The sequence below is a fragment of the Mus caroli genome, unplaced genomic scaffold (assembly GCF_978045245.1).
Source record: "Mus caroli unplaced genomic scaffold, Mus_caroli_1 scaffold_11, whole genome shotgun sequence".
Classification (NCBI taxonomy): Eukaryota; Metazoa; Chordata; class Mammalia; order Rodentia; family Muridae; genus Mus; species Mus caroli.
The window spans coordinates 53,728,958-53,756,474 of record NW_028227266.1 but is presented as its reverse complement, the minus strand read 5'-3'; the positions used below and the strand labels follow the sequence as shown (position 1 = coordinate 53,756,474).

The following is a 27,517-nucleotide window of genomic DNA, read 5'->3' as shown; positions in this document are numbered from 1 at the left end:
CAACTCCAGCAATGTTCTGCTCCCCTGAGTACTGCAGATGCCTCAGTAGCCTCAGGGTCAGCTCTCCCAGGATGCCCAAGTGAGGGATGAAGCTAATTCTGCACAGCCCTCAGACATCAACATGACTCTGAGAGGCAGCCCAGACCAGAATGTCCTCCTGGCATTTTGTGGCAACAGATTCCTGCTGCTGCAAACTGTTCCTCACTACCCCCAGTTGTGCCCACATCCTTCTGTTTCCTTTTCTCTTCCATTCCACCACCACTTACTTGTTCCTTTTCTTGGTGCCTGGGGTCCCTGATTGTCTGGGATGGTCTCAGGAGTACTATGACCTGCTTGTGTATTAGCACTAAGCAGGGTTCATCTCTGGCATGGTCTGCCCCAAGGTCTTTGTGGAACCAGAGTAGTGGTCACCTCAGGCTAGCTCTCTGTCTAGGCCCTATGGTGCCAGTCTGACTATTGTCTGGGGCCCAAAAGGACCCATTAGAGGGTCTTCTGTCTCAGTCTCACTCCAGACTTCAGCCCATGATCCCAGGCTGATTTCTTCTAGTCTCTGGCTTGTTCCCCATCCTGCGAGCAGGACTGTGGTCATTTCAGGATAGGTCTGTTACTCTTCTCATTTTCAGTACCTTGAGTTTCTTTGCCTCCCATCCAAATATAAATCTAAGTCATAAATATTCTTTTAACTCTAGATTGCATTGAAAATCCTAGGTTGTGGCAAAGAGCCTTCCTTGCAAAGCTATCATTGTTTCTTCAAAGTCTCTCATGTAAAAGAAGACTGGATAAATGTTCATTGTTGAAAGCAGTAATAATGAAAGTTTTTCCAGGGGATATTTTTTTTTTTTTAGTTTTGTAATTATATTTAGGTACAGAAAATTTAGTGTACATTTAACCCAATTTAGTGGCGAGTTCTTTAGCCTTTGCTTTTTCCAGCTTGGCAATGCGAGCCACAGACTTAGGACCCAGGACATTGCCTCCCCAGTGGCGACGGATCTCATCATATCTGTCATTATAATTGGTCCTAATAGCTTCCACCAGCTTAGCCAGAGCACCCTTGTCTTCCGAGTTAACCTGTGTGAAGGCAACAGTGGTGCAGGTCTTCCTGTGGACCAGGTGCCCCAGCCTGGCCTTTCCCTTGATGATGCAGTAGGGCACCCCCATCTTTCGACACAGGGCAGGTAGGAAAACCACCAGCTCAATGGGGTCTACGTCATGGGCAATCACCACCAGCTGAGCCTTCTTGTTCTCCACCAAGGTGGTGACTGTATTGACTCCTGCTCGGAGGACAGGTGGTCTCTTAGTTGGGACGTCGCCTTTGTCAGCAGCTTTCTTCTCGGCACGGGCCAGTAGCCTTTGCTTCTTCTCTTGCTTTGTCTCTGGCCTGTACTTGTGGGCAAGCTTAAGCAGCTGAGGAGCTGTCTGCCTGTCCAGCGCCTGGGTGAACTGGTTAATGGCAGGAGGGACTTTGAGCCGCTTGTAGAGGATGGCTCTTTGCCGTTGCAGCCTGATGTAGCAGGGCCATTTGATGAAGCACGTTAAATCTCTTTTGGGCTGGATGTCCTGTCCAATGCCGAAGTTCTTGGGCCTCTTCTCGAACAGAGGGTTGACCACCTTCTTGGCCTCCTGCTTCTTGACGACGGCGGGGGCCGGGGCCACCTTCTTCCCCTTGGCCTTCTTCCCTTTGGGCATCTTGCTCGGCTGCTGGAGAGAGAAAAAACTCCAGGGGATATTTAAACATTCAGTGAGAACTAATGAACATTCTTCCAATAAGCTGGTACTAGTTGAGCTTCCAGTTTTCTACTTATCAATCCCAACTTGGAAACCAATATAAACATGACCTACATTGAGCTTACTGTCCCAACATTGAAAAGTGGTGTGCCTTCCGAATCAAAGGTAAGAAATATACATTAGTACAGTTCTTAGAGCATGAGTCCAGTAAGAATAGATGTGGCACTTACAGCCTTCTTTATTCTTTAAGAGTTCCTCACTCTTGATTTAGAATTTGAGCTTAGTTTAGATCTCAAGAGCATTGTTTTATTTTATATATAGTTTATTTATAAACAATTGAAACATATATACCCCCAGATTTTCCTGTCTAAACTTGATCCCAATGGACCAAATTGTATCCCGCCATCTTACTAAAAAGCCAGTATTCTCATGAGAAACATAATCATTTAATTACTTATCTGACACTAGAAGCTAACTGCCTAATTTGAAGGTAAAGTTAAGATGTTTAAGGTCAAAAGATCACAGAGAAGTGCTTCTCTTCCTCTCTTCATGTTCTCACTTCAAATCCTAGCAGTGTAATTCAGCTAAAAACTTTTGCAGCCATAGCATGAAGCTCATTTTGTGCACTAATGTATTTATTATTATAATTAGCTGTATTTTAACAACTAGAAAATAGGTACAATATTTTATAAGACAGTGTTTAATGAAAGGAGTAAAATTTTGTAGCATTTAACAAAAGAAATAAATAACTCCTTTGTTTATTTCAGGACAGGCTTTTTTTTTTTTTTTTTTTTTTTAGTTACAATTCTGTTCATCTCAAGGAAGCCATATTATCCATATCCCTAAAACTCAGCATGCTCAAGCAGTAGACACAGGCTTTCAGGGTACAACCCTATCTTCTAATCCTCTCTCATCCTTGAAAAGTAAAACACATTTTATTCAGTGAGGGGCAATTGCTCAGCTGTGCGCCAAACTGCTACTAGAAAGTACCCGTGCATAACTATAACAGTTACACTGCACGGGATTGGGTGCATGTGTTGTCATAAGAGCTGCAGGGTTGCAACTTTGGTGTGACCCTATCTGCGTGAAGGCACTTGGTTTCCATGTAGGGCTGTCAGGCAATGCATTTATTTCGTAACTGCAGACTCTGGTATATTTATACTAAAGTATCAGTTTATGAAGAGAAATAAACTAAGGTTAAAAAAGAACATGGTTTCCTCCCCATCATCACATCGGCTGAACTAAACTGTCACATTTCTCATTTCTGTACTATTATTCTGTATTATTGCCTGCCTAGTGTCACCAAAGAATAACTTTATCAACATGTATTTGTTGAATTTCCTTTATTCTGAGATCTATATGATTTCTATCATCAAAAAAAAAAAACCTTTTTACCACCTTAGAAAATGTGAAACTAATAAATATGTTCTGTATCACATCATATAACAAAAGAAAAAAAAAACTGTTGCAGTTCAAAGTGTTAGTATCTGAGGTCTTTGGTTGCATATCTCATAAAGCTAGTATGTATCGCTGGCAGTTGTATCTGTACTGCTACATTGTATATGTGTACTGTTGTGTAATGTAAACATTTACTACTTTAGCAAAATGAAAACAGATTATTGGTAAAATTTTGTAAACTGGGATGAGCTATGTGAGTTGCAGAGCTTTTGTTGTTACTGTTTATATTTTGTGGCAAGACCATTGTTTGATTTGTTTTGCCTTATGCTCTTTATACTTGGGTGTGGGAGATGGTCTGTGGCCATCATTTTTTTTTTCACCTAGCAAGTTCATCAGTAAACCAAAATCACTAGTAACTGTTTGTGTGAAGAAGACATAATGTTCAGGGGAAACATAACAGTTATATTCAGAAAAAGAAATGCAGGCTGGAGAGATGACTCAGCTGTTAAGAACACTGACTGCTCTTCCTAAGGTCCTGAGTTCAAATCCCAGCAACCATATGGTGGCTCACAACCATCCGTAATGAGATCTGACTCCCTCTTCTGGAGTGTCTGAAGACAGCTACAGTGTACTTACATATAATAATAATAATAATAATAATAATAATAATAATAATAATAATAATAAATCTGAAAGAAAGAAAGAGAGAGAGAAAGAGAGAGAGAAAGAAATGCAAGATTTCTGTATATTGACTAGCTTTTTTAGGATAGATTTTTCAAGAGAATAGGATAAATTTTAGAATAGAATATTCTTCTCATAAATCCAGATGTAGCTTTTCAGAGGGTTGGAACCCATGTCACACCCCACTTTCTCCACTACATCATAGACCCTCAGTAATGTTAACAAAATACTATTCACCAGTCTGGAAGAATTCACAATATAACTTACTGTCAAATAATTTTATATTTATCTATAGGAATATTATATTTATGTACATTATAAGTTGATATTTAAAGTATTAGAAAAATTAAAAATATTTCCTTTTTATTTAATTCTTAATTATTTATAAATATATTTGATCTTATTGTAAAAAGTAACTTGTTGTAGTAGACAAAATAAAATATTTTGAAGCTAGTTAGCCATAGTGATCAGTACATTCATTTCTTCATTTGATGTACTAAGATATTTTGTTTATGTCTCAAAGGATTTTTGGGGAGAGGTGATTACAGATGACAGCTGTTGAACCACTAATAAGATTAAAGTAAAGAAATTAGTTGTGTCAACTTTAATCTGCTGTTTATCACTGCAAACCACCTGGGGTCTTCTCCAGAACCAGGCTGTTTAATTGTAAAGTTTAAATTACATAATGGGGTCCTATTTAAGAGCATCTTTAAAGACTTTATAATAATAGCTGCCTAATATCAAATTAATATTAGCAGTAAATATAATGCTTTATCTCTACAATTTAAAAATAACATACTAATTTAGTATTCAACTTATATTTTAATGCATTATGGTAATCTTTCAACATAAGACTTTCTTTTTATTTATTTTTTATTAGATATTTTCTTTATATACATTTCAAATGCTATCCCGAAAGTTCTCTATAACCTCCCTCCGCCCTGCTCCCCTACCCACCCACTCCCGCTTCTTGGCCCTGGCATACCCCTGTAGTGGGGCATATAAACTTTGAAATACCAAGGGGCCTCTCATTCCAGTGATGGCTGATTAGGCCATCTTCTGCTACATGTGCAGCTAGAGATAAGAGCTCTGGGGGTACTGGTTAGTTCATTTTGTTGTTCCATCTATAGGGTTGCAGACCCCTTCAGCTCCTTGGGTGCTTTCTCTAGCTTCTCCATTGGGGGCCCTGTGTTCCATCTTATAAATGACTGTGAACATCCACTTCTGTATTTGCCAGGCACTGGCATAGCCTAATACGAACACCTATAACAGGGTCCGTTCAGCAAAATCTTTCTGGCATATGCAATAGTGTCTGGGTTTGGTGGCTGATTATGGGATGGATCCCCAGGTGGGGTAGTCTCTGGATAGTCCATCCTTTCGTCTTAGCTCTGTAACTCCTTTCATGGATATTTTGCTCCCTATTCTAAGGAGGAATGAAGTATCGACCCATTGGTCTTCTCTCTTCTTGATTTTCTTGTATTTTGCAAATTGTATCTTGGGTGTTCTATGTTTCTGGGCTAATAACCACTTATCAGTGAGTGCATATCAAGTGACTGCTTTTATTATTGGGTTACCTCACTAAGGATGATATCCTCCAGATACATCCATTTGTCCAAGAATTTCATAAATCCATTGTTTTTAATAGCTGAGAAGTACTCCATTGTGTAAATGTACCACATTTTCTGTATCCATTCTTCTGTTGAGGGACATCTGGGTTCTTTCCAGCTTGTGGCTATTATAAATAAGGGTGCTATGAACATAGTGGAGCTTGTGTTCTTGTTACCAGTTGGAACTTCTTCTGAGTATATGCCCAGGAGAGGTATTGCTGGATCTTCCGGTAGTGTTGTGTCCAATTTTCTGAGGAACCTCCAGACTGACTTCCAGAGTGGTTGTAAAAGCTTGCAATCCCACCAGCAGTGGAGGAGTGTTCCTCTTTCTCCACATCCTCGACAGCATCTGCTATCACCTAAATTTTTGATATTAGCCATTCTGACTGGTGTGAGGTGAAATCTAAGGGTTGTTTTAATTTGCATTTCCCTGATGATTAAGGATGTTGAACATTTTTTCAGGTGCTTCTCAGCCATTCAGTATTCCTCAGGTGAGAATTCTTTGTTTAGCTCTGAACCCCATTTTTAATTTGAATTTCTGGAGTCCAGCTTCTTGAGTTCTTTGTATATCTTGGATATTAGTCCCCTATCAGATTTAGGATCAGTAAAAAAAAAAAAATCCTTTCCCAATCTGTTGGTGGCCTTTTTGTTTTATTGACAGTGTCTTTTGTCTTTTGCCTTACAGAAGCTTTGCAATTTTATGAGGTCCCATTTGTCGATTCTTTTTTTTTTTAAAGAAGTTCTTTTTTTTTTAAAGATTTATTTATTTTTATTATATATAAGTACACTGTAGCTGTCTTCAGATACTCCAGAAGAGGGAGTCAGATCTCATTACGGATGGTTGTGAGCCACCATGTGGTTGCTGGGATTTGAACTTCGGACCTTCGGAAGAGCAGTCGGGTGTTCTTACCCACTGAGCCATCTCACCAGCCCTCCATTTGTCGATTCTTGATCTTACAACACAAGCTATTGCTGTTCTGTTGAGGAATTTTTCCCTTGTGCCCATATCTTCAAGGCTTTTCCCTATGTTCTCCTCGATTAATTTCAGTGTCTCTGGTCTTATGTGTAGGTCTTTGATCCACGTAGACTTGAGCTTTGTACAAGGAGATAAGAATGGATCAATTTGCATTCTTCTACATGCTGTCTTTTTTCCACTGGATGGTTTTAGCTCCCTTGTCAAAGATCAAGTGACTATAGGTGTGTGGATTCATTTCTGGGTCTTCAATTCTATTCCATTGATCTACCTGTCTGTCACTGTACCAGTACCATGCAGTTTTAATCACAATTGCTCTGTAGTACAGCTTGAGGTCAGGGATGGTGATTCCCCCAGAGGTTCTTTTATTGTTGAGAATAGTCTTTGCTATCCTAGGTTTTTTATTTTTCCAGATAAATTTGCAAATTGCCCTTTCTATCTCAGTGAAGAATTGGGTTGGAATTTTGATGGGGATTGCATTGAATCTGTAGATTGCTTTTGGCAAGATAGGCATTTTTACCATATTGATCCTGCCAATCCATGAGCATGGGAGATCATTCCATCTTCTGAGACCTTCTCCAATTTCTTTCTTCGGAGACTTGAAGTTCTTATCATACAGATCTTTCACTTCCTTAGTTAGAGTCACACCAAGGTATTTTATATTCTTTGTGACTATTGTGAAGGGTGTTGTTTCCCTAATATCTTTCTCAGTCCGCATTTTTTTTCTCAGACAGCATTTTCAACAAATGGTGCTGGCACAACTGGTGATTATCATGTAGAAGAATGACAATTGATCCGTTCTTATCTCCTTGTACAAAACGCAAGTCTAACTGGATCAAGGAACTCCACATAAACCAGAGACACTAAAACTTGTAGAGGAAGAAAGTATGGAAAAGTTTCAAAGATATGGGCAGAGGGGAAAAATTCCTGAACAGAACACCAGTGGCTTGTACTGTAAGACCGAGAATCAACCAATGGGACCTCATAAAATTGCAAAGCTTCTGTAAGGCAAAAGACACTGTCAATAAGACAAAAAGGCCACCAACAGATTGGCAAAGAATTTTTACCAATCCTAAATCTGATAGGGAACTAATATCCAATATATACAAAGAACTAAAGAAGCTGGACTCCAGAAATTCAAATAACCCCATTAAAAATGGGGTTCAGAGCTAAACAAAGAATTCTCAACTGAAGAATACCAAATGGCTGAGAAGCACCTGAAAAAATGTTCAACATCCTTAATCATCAGGGAAATACAAATTAAAACAACCCTTAGATTCCACCTCACACCAGTCAGAATGACTAACATCAAAATTCAGGTGACAGCAGATGCTGTAGAGGATGTGGAGAAAGAGGAACACTCCTCCATTGTTGGTGGGATTTCAAGCTTGTACAACCACTCTGGACATAGTACTTCTAGAGGATCCAGCAATACCTCTCTTGGGCAGATATTCTAGAAGATGTTCCAACTTGTAATAACACATGCTCCACTATGTTCATAGCAGCCTTATTTATAATAGCCACAAGCTGGAAAGAACACAGATGTCCCTCAACAGAGGAATGGATACAGAAAATGTGGTACATTTACACAATGGAGTACTACTCAGCTACTAAAAACAATGAATTTATGAAATTCTTAGTCAAATGGATGGATCTGGAGGATATCATCCTGAGTGAGGTAACCCAATCAAAAGAACTCACATGATATGCACTCACTGATAAGTGGATATTAGCTCAGAAACTTAGAATACCCAAGATACAATTTGCAAAACACATGAAACTGAAGAAGGAAGACCAAAGTGTGGACACTTCATCCCTCCTTAGAATCGGGGAAAAAATACCCATGTGAGATGTTAAAGAGACAAAGTTTGGAGCTGAGACAGAAGGAAGGACCATGCAGAGACTGCCCCACCTGGGGATCCATACCATAATCAGCCACCAAACCCAGACACTCTTGCATATACCAGCAAGATTTTGCTGGCATGACCCTGATATAGCTGTCTCTTGTGAGGCTATGCCAGTGTCTGGCAAATATAGAAGTGGATGCTCTCAGTCATATAGAAGTGGATGTTCTCAGTCATCTATTGGATGGAACACAGGGCCCCCAACGGAGGAGCTAGAGAAAGCACCCAAGGAGCTAAAGGTGTCTGCAACCCTATAGGTGGAACAGCAATATGAACTAACCAGTACCCACTGAGCTCTTGTCTCTAGCTACACATGTAGCAGAAGATGGCCTAATTGGCCATCATTGGGAGGAGAGGTCCTTGGTCTTACATAGATTATATGCCCCAGTACAGGATAGTACCAGGGCCAAGAAGTGGGTTTTGGGTGGTTTGGGGGAGCATGGTTGGGGGAGGGTATAGGGGACTTTTGGGATAGCATTTGAATTATAAATAAAGAAAATATCTAATAAAAAATTGTTTAAATAAAAAAATTCCCATGGAAGAGTTACAAAGACAAAGTTTTGAGCTGAGACTGAAGGAAGGACCATCCAAGACTGCCCCACTTGGGGATCCATCCCATAAACAACCACCAAACCCAGACACTATTGCATATGCCAACAAGATTTTGCTGTGAGTACCCTGATATAGCTGTCTCTTGTGAGGCTATGCCAGTGCCTTGCAAATACAGAAGAAGATGCTCACAGTCATCTTGGATGGAACACAAGGTCCCCAATGACGGAGCTAGAGAAAGTATCCAAGGAGCAGAAGGGGTCTGCAGCCCTATAGGAGTAACAACAATATGTACTAACCAGTACCCCCAGAGCTCATGTGTCTAGCTGCATATGTAGTAGAGGATGGCCTAGTTGGTCATCAGTGGGAGGAGAGGCCCTTGGTCTTGAGAAGATTCTAGGCCCCAGTGTAGGGGAATGTCAGGGCCAGGAAGGGAGAGTGCGTGGGTTGGGGAGCAAGGGAAGGAGGGAGGGTATAGGGGATTTTTGGAGAAAAAAGTAGGAAAGGGATAGCATTTGAAATGTAAATGATAAAAATATCTATTAAAAAAACTACCAAAAAAGAATAATTTGAAATCAAATATTGTGGTAGCTCCAGTATTATTTATTCTTTCTACTTAGTATTGCTTTGGCTATCCTTGATCCTTGTGTTTCTACACTAATTTTAGGATATTTTGTAGTTCTGTGAAGAATGTCATTTGAGATTTTATGAAATTTCATTGACTCTGTAGATTCCATTTGGTGATATACCTAGTTTTCATGGTATTAATTCTAGTACAAGCTCTTTACGGGGTCTTTCTGTCATCTGAATATCTATTACAATTTATTTTTTCCCAGTGTGTTGAAGCTTTGATTGTAAAGGTCTTTGACCTCCTTGCTTAGATGTATTCCTAGGTATTTCATGGTTTTTGAAGTTGCTGTGTAAGAGTGCTTATATCTAAAAACTCTCTGGTGAAACCTGTAAGGCCTCTTACTTACAGTCTCATGGTATCTACAAATCAGGGTAGTTTGACTACTTCCTTTTGTACTTGTATCACTTCTACATTATTTCTCTTGCCTTATTACTCCACCTAAGAGTTGGTTACTATTTTGAATGAAAATTGAGAGTGGGCACTCTGGTCTGATTCAGTTTTTCTCCATTTAGTATGATTGCTAGAAATTTGTTGTGTGCCTTTATTATGTTAAAACATGGTCTGTGTGATCCTAATATTTTTCAGGATTTTTATCATGAAGGCACATTGAACTTTGTCAGGTGCCTTGCCTACATTTGTTGGAGTGATTGTTTGATTTGTGTCCTTAAATTTGTTTAGATAGTGTATTACTTTATTGATTTCCATATGTTAAGCCAAGCTTTCATCCCGGAATGAAACCAACCTGTCTTGTTGTATGATGTTCTTTATGTGCTCTATTTTCAGGGGGGGTTTGAGAATTTTTTATTTTAATTAAAGCATAATTTTACATCATTTCCCCCTTTTATTTTGCCCCTCTAATACAACCTGCTGAGTTTGTTCAGTGTTGCTTGTTTGCATAGGATTTCAGGGCTTACCACTTGATATTGGATAACCAATTAAGGGGCTCATCCCTGGGAGAGACTAATTCTCCCTCTTAGCATTCATTAGTTACCTGCCAGCCATTCTTTGTTTGGGGATGAGACCCCATGAGATTTTTGTCTTCTATTTAGTATGTTTGTTTGTATTGTCTTTGTTCAGGTCTTACTTAGGCAGCCGTATTGTTGAGATATCATTAGTGACCCTTCCTTGTCACTTCTAAGAGATACAATCTCACTTCAGAGTCTCTGATCTTCTAGCTCTTGCAATCATTCTTCCTATCCTCTGTGATGTTTTCTGAGCCATAGATGTAAGAGTTGTGTTATAGCTCTGTCAACTGGGGCTGGGCACCCCAAGATAAGTTGATCTTTGTATATGGGTCAGTTATACTTTTCTGTAATTCTCTCCATATTTGCAAATAGAAGCTTTTTTGAAGAGGCAACTGCACATATACAGATCTATAGATACGTTTTGAAAGGAGTTAGATATTAAACTAGTCTCGTAAAGCGACAGTAACTTTTTTTCTGAGATCCACAAGCATATTAGCCATTGGTGGTTGGTATACAGTACCAAGTATGGTTTCCTTTTTGTTGAGCAGGCCTCAATTCCAATTAGACAACTTCCGGTTACTGCCAAGATACGAGTTCCACTGTTGCACACTTGGGCCTTTCTTGCCATGCTAGTAATTGTTGTAGTTCATAGACATCACATCCTCTTGACAGTTTGCATAGCACCTTCTGGTACCATAAGACAGGAAGCTTTCGGGTCAGATCGAGATGGAATATCTTGAGTTCTGTGTCCAAAGTTTGTGGTGACTTCAACAATAGAGACTTACTATCTTCCACCTCTGGGACACAAATATGGGCAACAGCCAAACCCTATATTCTTTGGGGTATCTGTTGGATAACCCTGACCAAACAACTCGAAAGGAAGTTTCTTGTGCCTGGAACTGAGTTTTGATAGTCTGTGCCTTGTGTGAGAAATATTATCAACCCAAATGGCATAACTTCTTTTAAGAGCTACACATTTAGAAATAAATATAGATGCACATATATGAGAATGTTGACATATATATTCATCCGGGGCATTACTCTGTAGATTGTTTTCTTGTAGTCTTGACCCAGTTTTAACATCAGGGTAGCTTAGGCCTCATATAATGAATTTGGTAGTGTTCCTTCCCTTTAATTTTGTAAAACAGTTTAAGGTGTGAGAGCTTCCTTGTGTGTTTAATAGATTATGTAGTGGATCCATCTGGCCCTGAGCTTTTCTTTGCATAGAGACTGAATTGCTGCTTCACTCTTTTTGCTTGTTAATAATCTAAGTTGTTTATATCTTGAATTTAATTTTAGTAGGTGATGTGAGTATATAAATTTCTCTAATACTTCTATTTTTCAGCTTTTTAAAATGTAAGCTTTCAAAGTTTGATTTTCTGGACTTCACTGGAGTCTGGAGTCTGTTTTAACAACTCTCTTTTCAGTTATTTGATTTAAGTTGGGTTTAACTATTCCTCTTCCTTCTCCTCCTCCTCCTCCTCTCCCTCCTCTTCCTCCTTCTCCTTTTCTTCCTCCTCTTCCTCTTCTTCCTCTTTCTCCTCCTGCCCCTCCTCTGTCCTCATCTCTTCCTTATCCTCCCCATCTTGCTCCTCTCTGTCTCTCTCTGTCTCTCTCTCTGTCTCTCTCTCTGTCTCTCTGTCTCTCTCTCTCTCTCTGTGTCTCTCTCTCTCTCGTCTGTGTGTGTGTGTGTGTCTTACTAATTTTTAAGATTAAGTCTTACTTCATTGATACTGTATATTCTCTTTAATTCATTAATTCCTCTAGTTTTTGTTTTTTATTTTCCTAGAGCCTTGGGTTCATCATTACATTAGTAATTTCAGATCTTGCTAATGTTTTTAATGTGAGTATTTACAGTTGTGAAGTTTCTGCCTAGGACTGCCTTGATTGTCTCTTATCCCAGGGGTTCTAAGAGAAGATAATGCTCTTTTTTTTTTATTGTTGGATTTTTGTTTAAGGCAGGGTTTCACTACATAGCCTTCTGGAATTTTCTCTATATACCAAGCTGGCCCTGAATTCACAGAGATCCACCTGCATCTACTTGTGCTAACATTAAAGTTATTTGTCACTATGCTTACCAGGTTCTAGGAATTTTTAAACTTCCTTTTTTATTTCTTCAGTGATTCCCTCTTGATCCATAAGTGTTCTGTCTCCATATCTTTGTATGGTTTCTTTCAGCTTTTTCCTAATTCAACCAGAGGGATCAGCAGCTTATGTCCATTGGTTTGGTGTAAATATCTACATCTGACTCTTTCAGATGCTTGTTGGGCCTTTTGGAGGGCAGTCATGCTAGGCACTTGTTTGTAAGCACATCATAGCACCAGTAACATTGTCAAAGCTTGAGGCCTACCCCTGAGCTGGATCCTAATAAGGAGGCCTGTCACTAGACCTTATCCTCAGGCTCCTCTCCATTTTTGCCCCTGCATTATCCCTTCAATTTCTTTTAGACAGGAACAATTCTGGGTCAGAGTTTTGGCTGTGGGATAGCAACCCCATACCTCCACTTGATGCCTTGTCTTTCTGCTGGAGGTGGGCTCTACAAGTTCTCTCTCCCCACTCTAAAATATTTCATTTAAGGTCTCTCCCTTTGAGTCCTGAGAGTCTCTCACTCCCAGGTCCCTGGTACATTCTAGAGCACCCCCCCCGACATCTCTCGAGGATGCCTGTTTCGATTCTTTCTGCTAGCCCTCAGGGCTTCAGTTTTGTTCCCCACCCCAATACCTGATAATGTTCCCCTCTTCCCCTCCCTGTCCCCTTTCCCACCCAGGTCCCTTTCTCCCTCTGCCCTTTCTTGTGAGGAGGAGGGCAACCCTATAGAAGACCAACAGTCTAAACTAACCTGAACCCCTGGGATCTCTCAGACACTGAGCCACCACCAGGGAGCATACACCAGCTGATATGAGGCCCTCCCAACACATACAGCAGAGAACTTCTGGGTCTGGACTCAGTCAGAGAAGATGTACTTAACCCTTGAAAGACTTGGGGCCCCAGGGAGTGTGGAGGTTTGATACAGTGGGTATGGGGATGGGGACATCCTCTAGAAGATGGGAGAGGAGGTATGGGATGTGAAACAGTCAGAGGGTGAACCAGGAAGGGAATAAGGTCTGGACTGTTAAAAAAAGATTGAAGAATAAATTTTAAAAAAATCTTTGTGTGGCTTCTGAGTTTTCTCTTGCTACTGATTTCTAGTTCTACTCCATGGTACCTTTGGTAGGTTAAAAATTAGTTTTGTTCTGTTATTTGTTCTGTGTGTTTGTTAAAGGTTGCTTTATGACCTCTCGTGTGATCAGGTGTAGAGAGAAGATTCTACCTGCTTTTAAGAAAAAAATATGTATTCTCTGTCTGTTAAGCAGTATATTCTATAGATACCTGCTATATTCATTTGATCTACAGTATAATTTAGCTCTGATACTTCATTGCTGATTTTCAGTTTGTTAGACGTTTTTGATATGAAAGTGGAGTGTTGAAGTACCCTACTGCTATAGTGTCAGGACCTACACTTACGTACTTCAGTGGCTCTTCCTGTACTAAGTATGTACTTGAGTTGTATGCTATAATCATCTACATGTAAAAGAAGTGTAGGAGCCGCACCTCTCACTAAAAGGCATGGTTTCATGATGCTTTTTTTCTGTCCTCTGTTTTGAAGAGGAAACATGTTCAGTAAAAATAAAATTTCTGGCAAAAGAAATTTGTTCATAAGTATATTTGGGGCAAGAAAATCTGTATCTTAGAATCTTGCCACCACCAGAGTGAAATCTTGACCGAATATGCCATGAGAAGATACTTAGAAAACGTGGGGCTTTCTGTTTGATGTCAAAGAGTCCTTCAAGTCATCCACGTTTAAAATTACAGAGAGGGCTGCTGGACAGACCACCCAAGCTGGGTTCTGAGCAGTGTGCACTCTAAACCAGGTGCTCGTCAAATAAAGATTGTCTTTCAAGTAAGTCCACTGCATACCCAAGTTTTTTCTCACCCTGAGAGTTTTGGTTCTCTCTCCCTTTCTTCCTCATTAGAACATAGTTTCTTAAACAAGTTATGTGAACATAAGGCTGTTTAGATGCCCATTCCTCTTTATCAAAGAAAAGATTTTCTTCGTGAGCACAGAGGATATTAAAAGAAGTTACACTCTTTTATATATGTGTATTTCTTTGTGCTTCTTAATTGTTAACCAAAAATCTATAACAAGCTGTATGAATTTGATTAAATAAAACACAAAAAAATAATGAAATCAGGGTTATAAAAAACATAAATAGCAAATGCATCTTAGGTATAGATCTAAAGCACTGCAATTCATCGCAGCACTGTAGCAGGATTTTTAATAGTTTTTATATATTAAATAACCCTACCATTAACTTATGTAACATAATAAACACTACAATATTAACACAAAGACAATTATCAATTAGACAAAGAAACCAGGGAATGTATTCTCCATGTGTGTCATTGGGAATAAATTTATGGCAGTATAGTCACTCACATCAGTAGTGTTAAAATAGCTTGAAGCTCCTATTTTATACATCACACCAAAATAAATTTGCAGTGAACTGATAGAATTAATTATGAAAACCATAAAATTATCACTTAGTGATAACTTTAAAAACATACATTTGAGTAATTGCCTAATTTTATAATTTGAAAGTACTTTTAAATCATAAAAAGAAAGCAAAAAAACAAACAAGGAAATCAGCATAGATTTTTCATCAACTGATAAATGGGCAAAGAGAATGTAGAACATATTATACACTATGCATTTTATTAGACCATCAACAAAAATTAAATATTAATATTGCCCAAAACTTGATGGATCTGAATGTTGTTATATTAAGTAAAGTCCAGACTCAGAAAGACAAATATTGCATATTTCTTTTATTTGTGGATGCTGGCTTTATATATGAATAAGTGAATGTGTATAAATCCTGAAACTAGAAAGGGGCCCATGAGGAAGATCAGTCTCTTGGGGTGTGTAATAGAGCATGTATTACATGAAAGTGAAAAAGGACATTGCCAGCAGGGATACAAGAGTACAAGCATGCAGGCAGGGGACAGGCTCGTAGAACAACTATGTGGGAAGACTCCATAAAAAACATGTTATGTTGTGTGTTATATGATTATTTTAAAAATAAAAACAAAAACAGAGTAACATTTAGTTTACTATCAAATTAATGAAGATGTAGCCAGTATTAGCTATAACATGGAGTGTGGGAAAGGTGCCTTTCTCACAGTAAAAATTGGTATAAGTTTTTTTTTCTGGAAGCCAGTGTGAATTTGGCAGTATGCTTGAAAACCTTAAAAACATTCCATTTCTTTTACCCATTTTATCACAATCAGCAAATTTGAAAGAAGCAAGCAGGCGTTTGCTCCCAGACTTCATGTGTCTGTGCAGGAAGGTGATCGAGGCCTAAAGCCAGACCCTTACCCTGGAGCTCATTAGTAAAGCAGGGATATCCAGACTCTACTCTAAGAGTTGGAAGCTACTGTTTGTAAAGTCCACAGTCACAGTCAAGGTGAGGCCTATCATGCCTGGTCACATTCTGGATTTGTTTTGCTTGTTTAGGCCAGTTCAGTAGTGTTTGACGTGGGTATCAGACATAGAAGCATTCTCCAGATTCTTTTATGGGTATAGAGTCGACCTGTCGGTTTTTCTGTGTAAGTCATCTGGAGCTTTTCCCAGCAGTTTACAGCAAAGACATTGTTTATGCTACTGAAAGTTAGACACTATAGAGATTGGTTAAACTAAATTTTTATATCCATAGGATAAGACATGGTTCAGTATTTTTTAAATTATGCATTTTTCAGTTTGTTCTTTTTTGGAAAGGAAGGCACAAAGGACATGACTCAGAAAAGTCTTGGGAGATTTCTGAAACTGACTCCCAAAACAGTGATAACAGAAACCCCTGGGCACTGGTCCATCTGATGTCACTGTAGGATGATCTCTACTGATGTCGCCCATACTGATATTCTGTGACTGTTCTTAACTACTCAAAAACTACCAGGCAAAACTTTAGCTGGCACTTAGTGCAGTAATTTCCCCTGCATTCTAAGAGAATGTGTCTGTGGAAACCTTCAGATTCTCTGAGAAGGGAGAACCTTCCATTTTCCACCTCAGCCAGGACAGTTCTTGCTTTCTGTTCTGTGCTTTGTGCTTCTCAGTAAGATTCTGATTCTCTTTTTAAAAATTCAAACTTAGTGTTATAGAAGACACTAAGTGTTAACGGGAAATACTTAACAACAGTAGGGAAAGAATGGCATTACAAATACTATATTTTTTCATAACAGTTTTTTGCTGTTTCTTTGTATGTCACCTTCTCAAATATAATTTTTTATAATCATAAACACCTGTTTTTATTGAGTATTTTATTTCTTTACATTTCAAATGTTATCCCTTTCCCAATTCCCTGCGAAGCCCCCTACCCCATTCCCTCTCCTCCTGCTTCTATGAAGGTATACCCTGACCCAACCACCCACATAAATACCTGTTTTAACCTTATGGAAAAACAAATGCAGTCTTACTCTTGTAATCAAATAACAGTAATAGCATTAATAATCATGAGTCCTACTAATTATTAAGTAGTGCCCTAAGTACTTTATTATGTCATTTAATTCTCAAACAATCATAGAAAGCTTAAATATTACCTTGTTTTTAAACATGTGAAATAGATTATAAGTGCTACATTAGAAATTTGCTAATATCTTAAATGATAAACTGGGACTCTGCCCTAGAAGCATCTGGTTCCTGTAGCTCTACTTTTGAGTAGTAGCTCAACTGTAATCAACTTCCAGAGACCCATCAATTCTGTGCTCAGATCCAACTGAATCAAACATAATTAAAACAGGGGCTCTCCTCATCACTGGTTTTAAGACACAGATTTCTATTTCTGGGTATGCAGTGGAGTTTGGCAATTTGCATTTCATAAAGTTCCCAGGTAATATTGATACTGTTGATTGACAGGTCACAATTAAACAAATGTCTCAACAACTCTTCTCAACCTGTTTGTTGCAACCCTTTTGGGGGCCAAAGAACCCTGTCACAGGGGTCGCCCAACTCCACCCAGCAGATTAAATATTTACACAACGATTCATAACAGTAAAAAATTACAGATATAGAGTAGCAACAAAAGTAATTTTATGGTTGTGGGGGGAATCACCACCACGTGAGAAATTATATTGAAAGGGTTGCAGTATTAGGGAGTGTTAAGGTGCAAGAACCACACTCAAATAGTATACAAAGGCAAAGAGCATTTATTCTACAGAAATTACCAGCATGCAGGGGTCAACCATTCATCAAAATGGTTATGACCAGAGATGCTCACAGGCCCCCTTTAATGCAGGGCTGGGGGAATTTTCCAGAAGAGTTAGGTAACCTCTAATATGGTTGGTAGTGGGCAAAGCAGTAACATTAGTACAATTTTGATTGACTGCTATGTTAGTTTCCTTATATTTGGTGAGACCTTGAAGAATTCCATAGACCAGCTCAGCTCTGGCCCTGTTATCTCCTCTGCCCAGGTCTCCAGAGGACTATCAGCTCTGGAGGTATCCTCCCTAGTCAGGGCTGTCTTTGACTAAAAACCCGTGTCAGTGGCTCCCTCTGAGCTGCTTCCCAGGAATTGAAAATTTTTATTACCAAGGTTTTCGGAGCTCTCGTGAGATTGAGAACCACTCTCCTAAAAGGTTTGCGTGCAGGACTAAGCAGGAAATTCAGTCAGACAAGCCAGAATAGATGAACATTGATTACACAGGCATTACATTAGGCCCAAGCTTCAAAACACTCAGGAGAGTCCCATTGAACTTACTGCTCTAAAAGTTTCTGTGAACAATTAATATCATGGTTTTGGGTGTCTGTCTGTCTGTCTCCTAAAGTAAACCTTTGGTTTTTTTTTTTAGACGATTTTGGCTCATAGCCAGTTTGGACCTTCTAGGAAAGAACTCTTCATCTGCCTAGGTCCAGATCCATATTCATACCCCCTTCAAGCAGAGTAGGTCTCTTTTATCAGAAATTTGTAGGTCTTACCTCATGGAAAATATCTCTAGTTTCTCCATCCTGTTTTATCAGCTGCCTTGTCCTATACCAGCTGATCTGGCAAGAGGCAATTTAGCAGTCTTTTTTTTCTGGGTTATTATTTAAAAGGCCAAGGTTCCTGGTTGATGTCTGGTCTTAAATGAAGACATTATCAGAAAATCTGGAAAGTTGTTTGCATTGTCTATCCTGTAACTAATTGACATTCGTAGTAAGAACTGTTAGGTAATAATGAGCATAGCGTTCATTAGCTGTGGCAATAACTGTTTATGTCTAGGTGATGGACCTGTACCTAATTGGTTTGGCTTGGATTTGTAGACTAGCTTCCATCTCATGCCTATTCCTTCTGTATCATTGATGTTATGTATTTTAAACTGTTGGGAGAAGAGTTGCTTGGGTTTTACAAATGGTGTTTTCCTTTCTGTCAGGTCTCTCTGCAATGCAATCAATGTTTACAACCTCGCCTGCAATAACTGTTCAGAAAACTGCACTGATGTTCTGTTTAGTAACAAGATTACCTTCTTAATGGACCTCCTGATACACCAATTGACGGTATGTAATATTAGTGCCTTAAATAAGAAGCTGTTAAGATTTGAGAAATTGTTCTGTGGTCAGAACTAAGAATCTAGCCTATTTACTGTCAAGGTTAAAATCGAGGGTTGGGGGGAGGCAAGGGATATGAAGATGGTTACAAACACACAATAGGAACTGAAAGTGAAATCTCTCAGTTATTTGAATATTTTGTGTCAGAGCCTTCTAGGTTCTAATATTTAATGAGCAATAGGTATGTAACACTTGTGAAGAACACAGATTTACACATTTAACTTGGCTCTGGAATTAGGTGGACCTAATGTCAAACCTGCACAGCTACAGGAGTGGGTGTCAGAGAAAACTAAAAGAACCTCAGTGCCTCTCACCAGCATGTGTCAAAGGACCTGGTTTAAAAGGGTGCTTTTGTGGCCATTTACACTTAAAATTTAGGAAATGCCTTTGTCAAAAAGGGAAAACTTACATATGATGTGAACAAGCAGCCAGCTGTCACCTTAAATTTTACCTCTGTTCCCAGATGTTAAATGAGGTAAGCTCATTGTAATAGCTAAAGGTTTAGGTCTGTCAACTGCAGTCTTTGAAACCCTGGGACCAGAAGTTTCCTGATGTGGTTTCTAAGCCCCTCAGGTATTGGCATTGCAGGTTTACAACACAGGAGATTTCCCAGAGCCAACTTGTTTCTACTTCCTGTGTCCTAATTGCTTTCCTTAAATGCCATGCCTTGGCTCCCTTCTTTCTTTCCTCTGCATTCTGCAGCTGTAATTTACACATAAGAGCATCTTCTACATGAAATCCTGAAGCTATTTTCCCAATTAGTCTCAATTAATCTGGACCCCCAAGATCTCTCAAACACTGGACCACCAAATAGACAGCATACACCAGCTGATATGAGGCCCCCAACACACATACAGTAGAGGACTTTCAGGTCTGTGTTGAATTGGGGGAATCACAGACTTTAACTTATCATATAGAAATGGTGAGATGACATTCTTTTCAGAGAGCTGTGCAACTGTGGAAGAAGACAGTAATTCTACCTGGCCCATCACAAAGAACACATGAGCTGGCTCTAAGCATCTTGTAATAGCTATCATCTGTTCAATACCAGCCAAGATCTTATGTACCTTATTTCCTTTGAATATTCTCTTACTTGTGATCATTCAGAAAGTCTTTTAGTTTTACAGTAATCGTTTTTATCACATCATGTGTTTATTCTACTCTGTACACTTTCCTCAGTTTCCATCCAGGAACATCAGTTTTTCCAAACACATTTTAGCTCTCCTTTTTTATACTGACTATTTCTGTTAATTTTAGGCCTGTGATATTATACCTGTCAGTTGTCCAGTTCTATTACTGGTTTTGCAGCACTGAAGAGAAGGTGTGTTTCCTAGTTTGGGATGGATGCTGGTGGTGACCTCATGTTTCTGGCAATAACTTGAAAATTTTAGAGCATTTCTCATTCTTGGTAAATGATTTTCATGTATGTATGACTAAAATATGGATCACTAACTAAAACTCCTTAAATATGGGATAAAGAGTTGTCACCAACAGATCATTCAGGAGTGAAAGAAAATGGATAAAAGAAGCTAATTGTGACTTGGTAGAATTTATAAGACACTTAATTATCAGGCACTTCAGTTTTCCTGGTTCTTGATAAATCCAAATGCCTTAGAAGACATTTTCTACCTTCTGACTGCTTGGAATTTCCTCTAGTATTCATACATTTCATTTGGCTTACCTCTTTAGTACTGTTCACATGACACAGTTACAGAATTTTTAGCCCAAATCCTTATCCTAGAAGCCTGCAGTTGAGAAGAGAGGAAATGACAAGATAGCAGAGACTCTATAAGATGAGTGCTCAGCACAAAATGGGGCTTGTTAGATGTCTGACAGATAGAGAGAGGAACTATTTATTGTGCCTTGGAGCATTTTGAGATGGTGGCTTTGACTATGCCTGGAATATAAATGAAGTTTCTATAGTTTGGGGTTTATAATTTTAAAAAATATATGTCAGCATTTTTTTTTAATTTTTAATATTTTTATTACATATTTTCCTCAATTACATTTCCAATGCCATCCCAAAAGTCCCCCATAGCACCCCCCACTTCCCTACCCACCCATTCCCATTCTTTTGGCCCTGGCATTCCCCTATATTGGGGCATATAAAGTTTGCAAGTCCAATGGGCCTCTCTTTCCAGTGATGGCCGACTAAGCCATCTTTCGATAATATGTCAGCATTTTTAACACTGTAAAAGTACATACTTCTTGCAGTGTTAAGACAAAGTAGTATTTTTTGGATATGTATTTGGAGTTCTGCAAAAACCAGTTCATTAGGAAATTTTTGCCTGAGAATGGACTCTAACACTGGTATACTATCTTCAGTGAAGCATGAAAGGTTTAAAACACATTAACGTGAATTGTTTTCTTTATTAAGTAATTAAGCATCTTCTCTTAAGTCTAGTTCATTCCAGAGCATAGAATGGTATATTTCTCCTTAAGGAATCCAGACAAACACACTGGAAGGCAATAAAAAGACCAGTGAAAAAAAATCAAACTGGGAGAATAGGAACTCTGAGACCTCATTCCCCAACAAAGACACTAACTCAATATACTGGCCGGTATATCCTTATAGGAACTCCAGAGGCCAGTTAAGAAGTTACAGTACACCATACAACCTAACCAAAAAGTCATACTAAAATGAAGCAAGTAAAAAAAATCTCTTTCAGCCAGTGGGCATTGCGGACACAGCAATTTACTCCCAGCACTTGGGAGGCAGAGGCAGGCGGATTTCTGAGTTTGAGGCCAGCCTGCTCTGCAGAGTGAGTTCCAGGACAGCCAGGGCTACACAGAGAAACCCTGTCTTTTAAAAAAAAAAAAATCTCTTTCACTTTACCCATGATTACCCTTTGTCAGGCCACCACAGCTCTATGCCAGGGGTTGGTGCACAGCTTTTTTAGGACAGAGTTAGAGAAGTGGAGCCAGGACTGCTAGAAGGCTGATTTCTGTCTTAACATAACCACGCTCTTGGAAAGAACCAGAATGGCCTGATGGGTAGGGACTGCTGAATCCAAGCAACAAGAGAGACAAAGAGCTATAGCACAGAGAACCCATGGCACCCGAGAGGTTGTTATCAGGATTAGACACTCAACTCTCAGCTTTTCTGCAAGAGTTAGAAAGAGGAATGAAGCCATTAGTTCAAAAGGGGGGAAACTGGAAAAGCTGAAGAACTATGCCATCTCAAAGGAAGCAAGCCTACTTTGGATGTTGTTGAGAACAAGAGAGAGCAAGGAGGAGACCTCGTACTTTACAACCAGAGAATGTTCAGAGACTATATCATCCTGACTTAAAAAGATATTTTTTCATCTCAAAAGGCTAGTCACATGACTCAGAAGTTTATATCCTCCAAAGAAGATTTTTTGAGGCCCCAAAGTCTCTGTGCTCGTTTATTCTTGAGAGTCTTCATTTGGAAGCTAGTCTGGGAGAAGAAACATTCTTATCAAGTGCACAAAGTTCATCCAAAGTTACAAAAATGCACACAGAAACAGATACATGGCTTAACTAAAGAGCCAACTAAATCTATTGACAAGTCCTAAGGAAACAGAAGTACAGAGATTGACAAGAAAAGCCGCTGTTATAAAGTTGCTTTATAAGCGCAAGAAGATATTGCATGAGAAAATGAAAATATCAACTAAGATAAAACTTACTTAAAAGAACCAAGCAGATTTATAAGTGAATATGATGGTTTGTATATGTTTGGCCCCGGAAGTGGCACTATTAGGTGTGACCCTGTTGGGGTAGGTGTGTCACTGTGGGTGTGGGCTATAATAGACCCTTATCCTAGCTGCTAGGAAGCCAGTATTCTCCTAGCAGACTTCAGATGAAGGTGTAGAACTCTCAGCTCCTCCTGCACCGTTTCTGCCTAGATGCTGCCATGCCCCAACTTTGATAACGGACTGAACCCCTGAACCTATAACCCAGCCCCAATTAAATGTTGTCCTTTATAAGACTTGACATAGTCATGGTGTCTGTTCACAGCAGTAAAACCCTAAGACAGTGACAGATATAATAAATGCACTGAGATTTTTTACTGTGGTGATTCCACAATAGATTCAAGCTTCATCAAGCAAAGGAAGGGCTACAAAGTTTCAGGTAGTCTGAAATGATCTAGTAAGAAGAACTAAAAGAAAAGGAGCAACTAAAAAGAGTGGTAACATCTTAAATGACGTAATGGAGTACCGGCAAACGTCCAGTATGTGCATTATGAAAGTTCCAGACAGAGAAGAGGAAATGAGGTGGAGATTTGCTTAAAGAAATCATTAGCATGCTAGTAAATGGCTCATTTGGTAAAGCACTTGCTGTGTAAGCATCAGGACACGAATTCAGAGCCCTAAGAGCCATGTAAAAGGCAGGTGCAGTAGTGCACGTGTAAACTCAGCACTGAGGCAGGAGGCAGGAGTATTGGGCTTGTTAGGCAGTTGGTCTAGCTAATTAACAAGCCACAGCTTCAATATGAGACTCTGTTTTAAAAATGAGGTAAAGAGACTGAATAAGTGGAGCCCTCATATCTCATCTAAGAAACTGGTTTTATCAGAAGACAGAAGCTATTTCAGAGATCCATAATTGATCAAAGTACAGACAGTAAGTGACAGTCAAGTGCCCAGACCCACACAAGGCGTTTGTAATATAACCTCTACACCTAAGTCTCATGTAGCATCAGGCAGCGGGAGCAGAAAGATTGAAAGAGCCAGTGAGCTGGCGTGACTGCTGACAGTATCTTTTACACAGGACGGGGTTATTGCATCTATGAGGAATCAACAAAGTTAAAGCTTATTTTAAAAAATGAACCATAGTTAGAAGAATGTTGGCTTTTTTTTTTAGCTATTTTATTGGGTTCTTATATCTACCAGCCTTCCAACCCCCCAACAGGAGATAGGAGAGAAAGCAGGTTAGAGGGGAAAGGGAATATAGATCTCTATGGGCTACTTCCTGCTGGTAGGGGGCATAGACCTCTTTAGACTATTTTCTGCTGATTAGAAGCATAGGGTTCCTAGAGGCTAATCCAGTCTTCATAGTTAGAATATCCAACAACCCAAGATTAGCAAACTAGCAATCCAGCAAACACAACAGCAGGAGCCAGTAGGAACCAGCAGCAGAGGGAGCAGCCACTGCCATAGGGCTCTCCCATTTATATCCTCTCCAGAGTCCCCAGAATTAAACTATGTGCCATTGGCACTCACAAGCATTTGCACAAGCAGGCATACACACACATGCCTTTGTTAGTGCACAAGGAAAATCATAATCACCTGCTGTGAACAGCTTTTTATCCCACATCTAGGATTAAAAGAAAAGCATACATAATATAACCAGGTTTTTAAAGAAACCAAAATTCTCACTGCAAAGAATATAGTAAATGCAGTGAAATTTTTACTGTAGCAATTCCACAACAGATTTCACAGCTCCCTCAAGCAAAGAAAGAGCCACAGATTTAAACCAGGGGCTTAACTAGACATTCCTTAAAAGAAGGTATATTAAAATAGACAACAGATATATGAAAAGATTGTTTAAATCACCTATCCTCAAGGAATTTCACATCAAAAACATAATGGTGTATTACTTCACACTGTTAAGATAGCCACAATTGCTTTTTTAATCAGAAAATAGTTACCGATTAGAATGTGGCTAAACTGGAAGCCTGCTACACTACTGGGAATACAGGGTGATACAGTACGGATATCCCTAATAAAATAAAATAAATGGAACTGCCATATGATCATAGGTTTTAAGCATTTATTCAAAAGAATTAAAATTAGAATCTTGAATAAATACCTGTATTGTCAAGTTCATTGAATATTCACAAGGCCAACAGCTAGGAATACCCCACATGCCCCTTGATAGATAAGTAGGTTTTTTAAAGTGATACATACAAAGAAAAGAACATTACTAAGCTTTAAAAAGCTATAGCATGAATGAATCTTGATATTATGGCTAGTTCCAAGTGAAATTAATACCTGGGGCCAAACCCTTGATAAGCAGAGGAGGATATATTTAGGCTTACACTTTAAGGGAATGCAGTTTATCATTGTAGGAAAGAAGGCATGAGGGCAGGAAGCAAAGCATGGACAAGAAGTGTCAAGGCTCACCCGAAATGTTCTATAACATTCCTAAACAGTTCTACAGGCTGGTGACCACATGTTCAGACACAACTGCCTATGGAGAATATTTCACATTCAAATCACAACACAATCAGTTAAAATAGAAATACTGCATAATTCCAGAATTAAGTATCAAAAATAATCAAAATCTTAACAAAAAACAATGAGGTATGTATATAGAGATAAAACATCAGTCATGAATGAGGAAAAATTCTACATATGGTTCACGACCATGAACATATAAGTCAACAATATTATAATAGATACTTAAAGATTTGTAAGAGGATTAATTTATGTTATACATTTATGCCATTAAATGAAACACTGATGGTGCTACTCAGTGCTGTAAACAGTTGATTGACAGGCATATTTGATGTTGGACAGGAATTGAGAAGCTCAATAGTCTAATGAGCAGGTTGATATAGAGAAGTGGGTCACAGAGCTACAGATATGCAGAGTCATGACCTGGACTTTGATCTCTTACGTGCTTCTCCGATTAACTGAGTTGTGTTCTTCCTTTATTGAGTACACAAATGAAACAGAAAAATTTTGTAACTTTGATTTCATGTTTAATATTGTCACTTTGAGTAGGATACAGTAAAGAATCATTTAATTAAAAGATTTATAACTTCTTGATGGCTTGTTCTGTTTTTAAATGCACTGAATATTTTATTAGCAGTCTTGTCTCTGATTAATAGTGATCTTTTCTTTTGAAATGTTCAGAAAATATGGTGATAAATTATATGTATGTATTTGCAGGAGCTGAAGAGGTTGTTAATTGAAAAATGATGTACAAAGCTTAAATAATTGATATAATACTGTTGAACCAAAGAAGTTGTTGGGCTTTTCAGGTGACAGGAAAGCCCTGGATTCAAACAGAGGAAACATAAGTGCAGTCTTAGATCAGAAGATTGTTTTTCACTTAACCATGTGCAGACCCATCCAGGTGCCTGTTTGATTTTCATTATAGCAGCAAGACCTGGAACTCTCTGGTTGCCACATTGTTTTCTTTATCCTGAGCAACCAGAACAAGGGCTCCATAGTTAATTACATGGGTGCAGAAACTTCCCCAATGAAGGGAACTGTACTCTTCTTCCTGATGCCAGTTGCATCTTGTTTCCGTCTCTCTTCACCATGTGGCACTTGCTTAGATTGACTCATATACCTTACCTTTTCCTTCATCAAAACATAAGCTCAGTTTATGTTCACCAAGCAATGTGTCTTATTGGAAGGAAATTGCGGAACTAGAGGAAAAGACCATCACAGCTTCTGGTCTGGTTCAGTTCATTTGTTGTAGAAAGATGGCAATGATGTCAAAAGGTAGATAGGAGATATGTGAGGTAAAATGTTCACCAGAGTTCCATAACTCATCACTAGTGTAACTGGGATGCAAATTCACCTTTAACAGGCTGAAGGGACATATATCATCCTGGATTTAGATATCTGCAATGATAATGCTTAAGACATCAATGCAAGGGCTAGTAAGATGGTATCACAGGTGAAGGCTCTTTGTGCCAAGCCTGACAACCTGAATTCAATCCCTGGGACTATGTGGTGAAAGAAGAGAACTGACTTTTTCAAGTTGTCCCCTGACCTCCACACATATGCTGTGGTATGTGTGACTCCTCTCCCCATATACATGCATACACATACAAATGATTGTAATAAGTTTTTTAAATAAATGTAAAATGAAATTTGTGGATTTATACATTATATTTATGTGTACTTAATACTTTTATATTAATATAAAAGCTTTATGTTTTATTAATATATTAATAGATATATAAAAAGAAGGACCCAGGTATTATCTACATAGGATATATTTGAAATATAAAGAAATAGAGCTTATATAATTATAAGCTAGCTATGGTGGCACACACCTTTAATTTAAGCATTTAGGAGGTAGAGGCAGGTGGATCTCTGAAGCCAACCAAGCCTAGGCCAATCTGATCAAAGCAGTCCTATTGAGGTCTCTCTTGTCTGGTGATTCAGGGTTGTGTCATAACCAGCACACAGAAAAATAGGCAATCTAAATACCCAGATGCAAAATAGGCAATGTCAGGGTATCATGTGGTAGGATGTTGCTGGTCTGGCTGTAGGGAGACTACTACAACTCAAAGTAAGAGGCCATCAGCAGTGTCCAGTTAGTTCAGTTACCCTCTAGCTAGCATAGCTGGGATTAGCAGACTTGGAAGCTACTATCCAGAAGGAAAATGTAAGAAACAAAACCTGAAGTAAAACAAAGGGTTAACAGTTATACAAAGACCCATGTGTATACATGTTCAAGAAGTACAGAGGTGAGAGAGAAGTGCAGGAGATTAAAACGGTGACAACAGGGCTGGGAAAGTAAGATGGAATGGAGAAGAGGGTGG

At 38.9% G+C, this 27,517-nt stretch overlaps 1 protein-coding gene and 1 pseudogene across 3 annotated transcripts in view; one reads left to right on the top strand and one right to left on the bottom strand.

Annotated features, from left to right (window-relative positions):
• Positions 1–27,517, top strand: part of Scaper (S-phase cyclin A associated protein in the ER) — a 365,479-nt gene that overhangs the window by 243,822 nt on the left and 94,140 nt on the right. For all 3 annotated transcript variants that reach the window (XM_021171564.3, XM_029481364.2, XM_085844651.1), the window contains exon 26: positions 18,876–18,999. In XM_021171564.3, the coding sequence (XP_021027223.2) occupies positions 18,876–18,999 (124 nt within the window). The remainder of the gene's footprint in view (positions 1–18,875; positions 19,000–27,517) is intronic.
• Positions 838–1,705, bottom strand: LOC147002019 (large ribosomal subunit protein eL8 pseudogene; annotated as a pseudogene).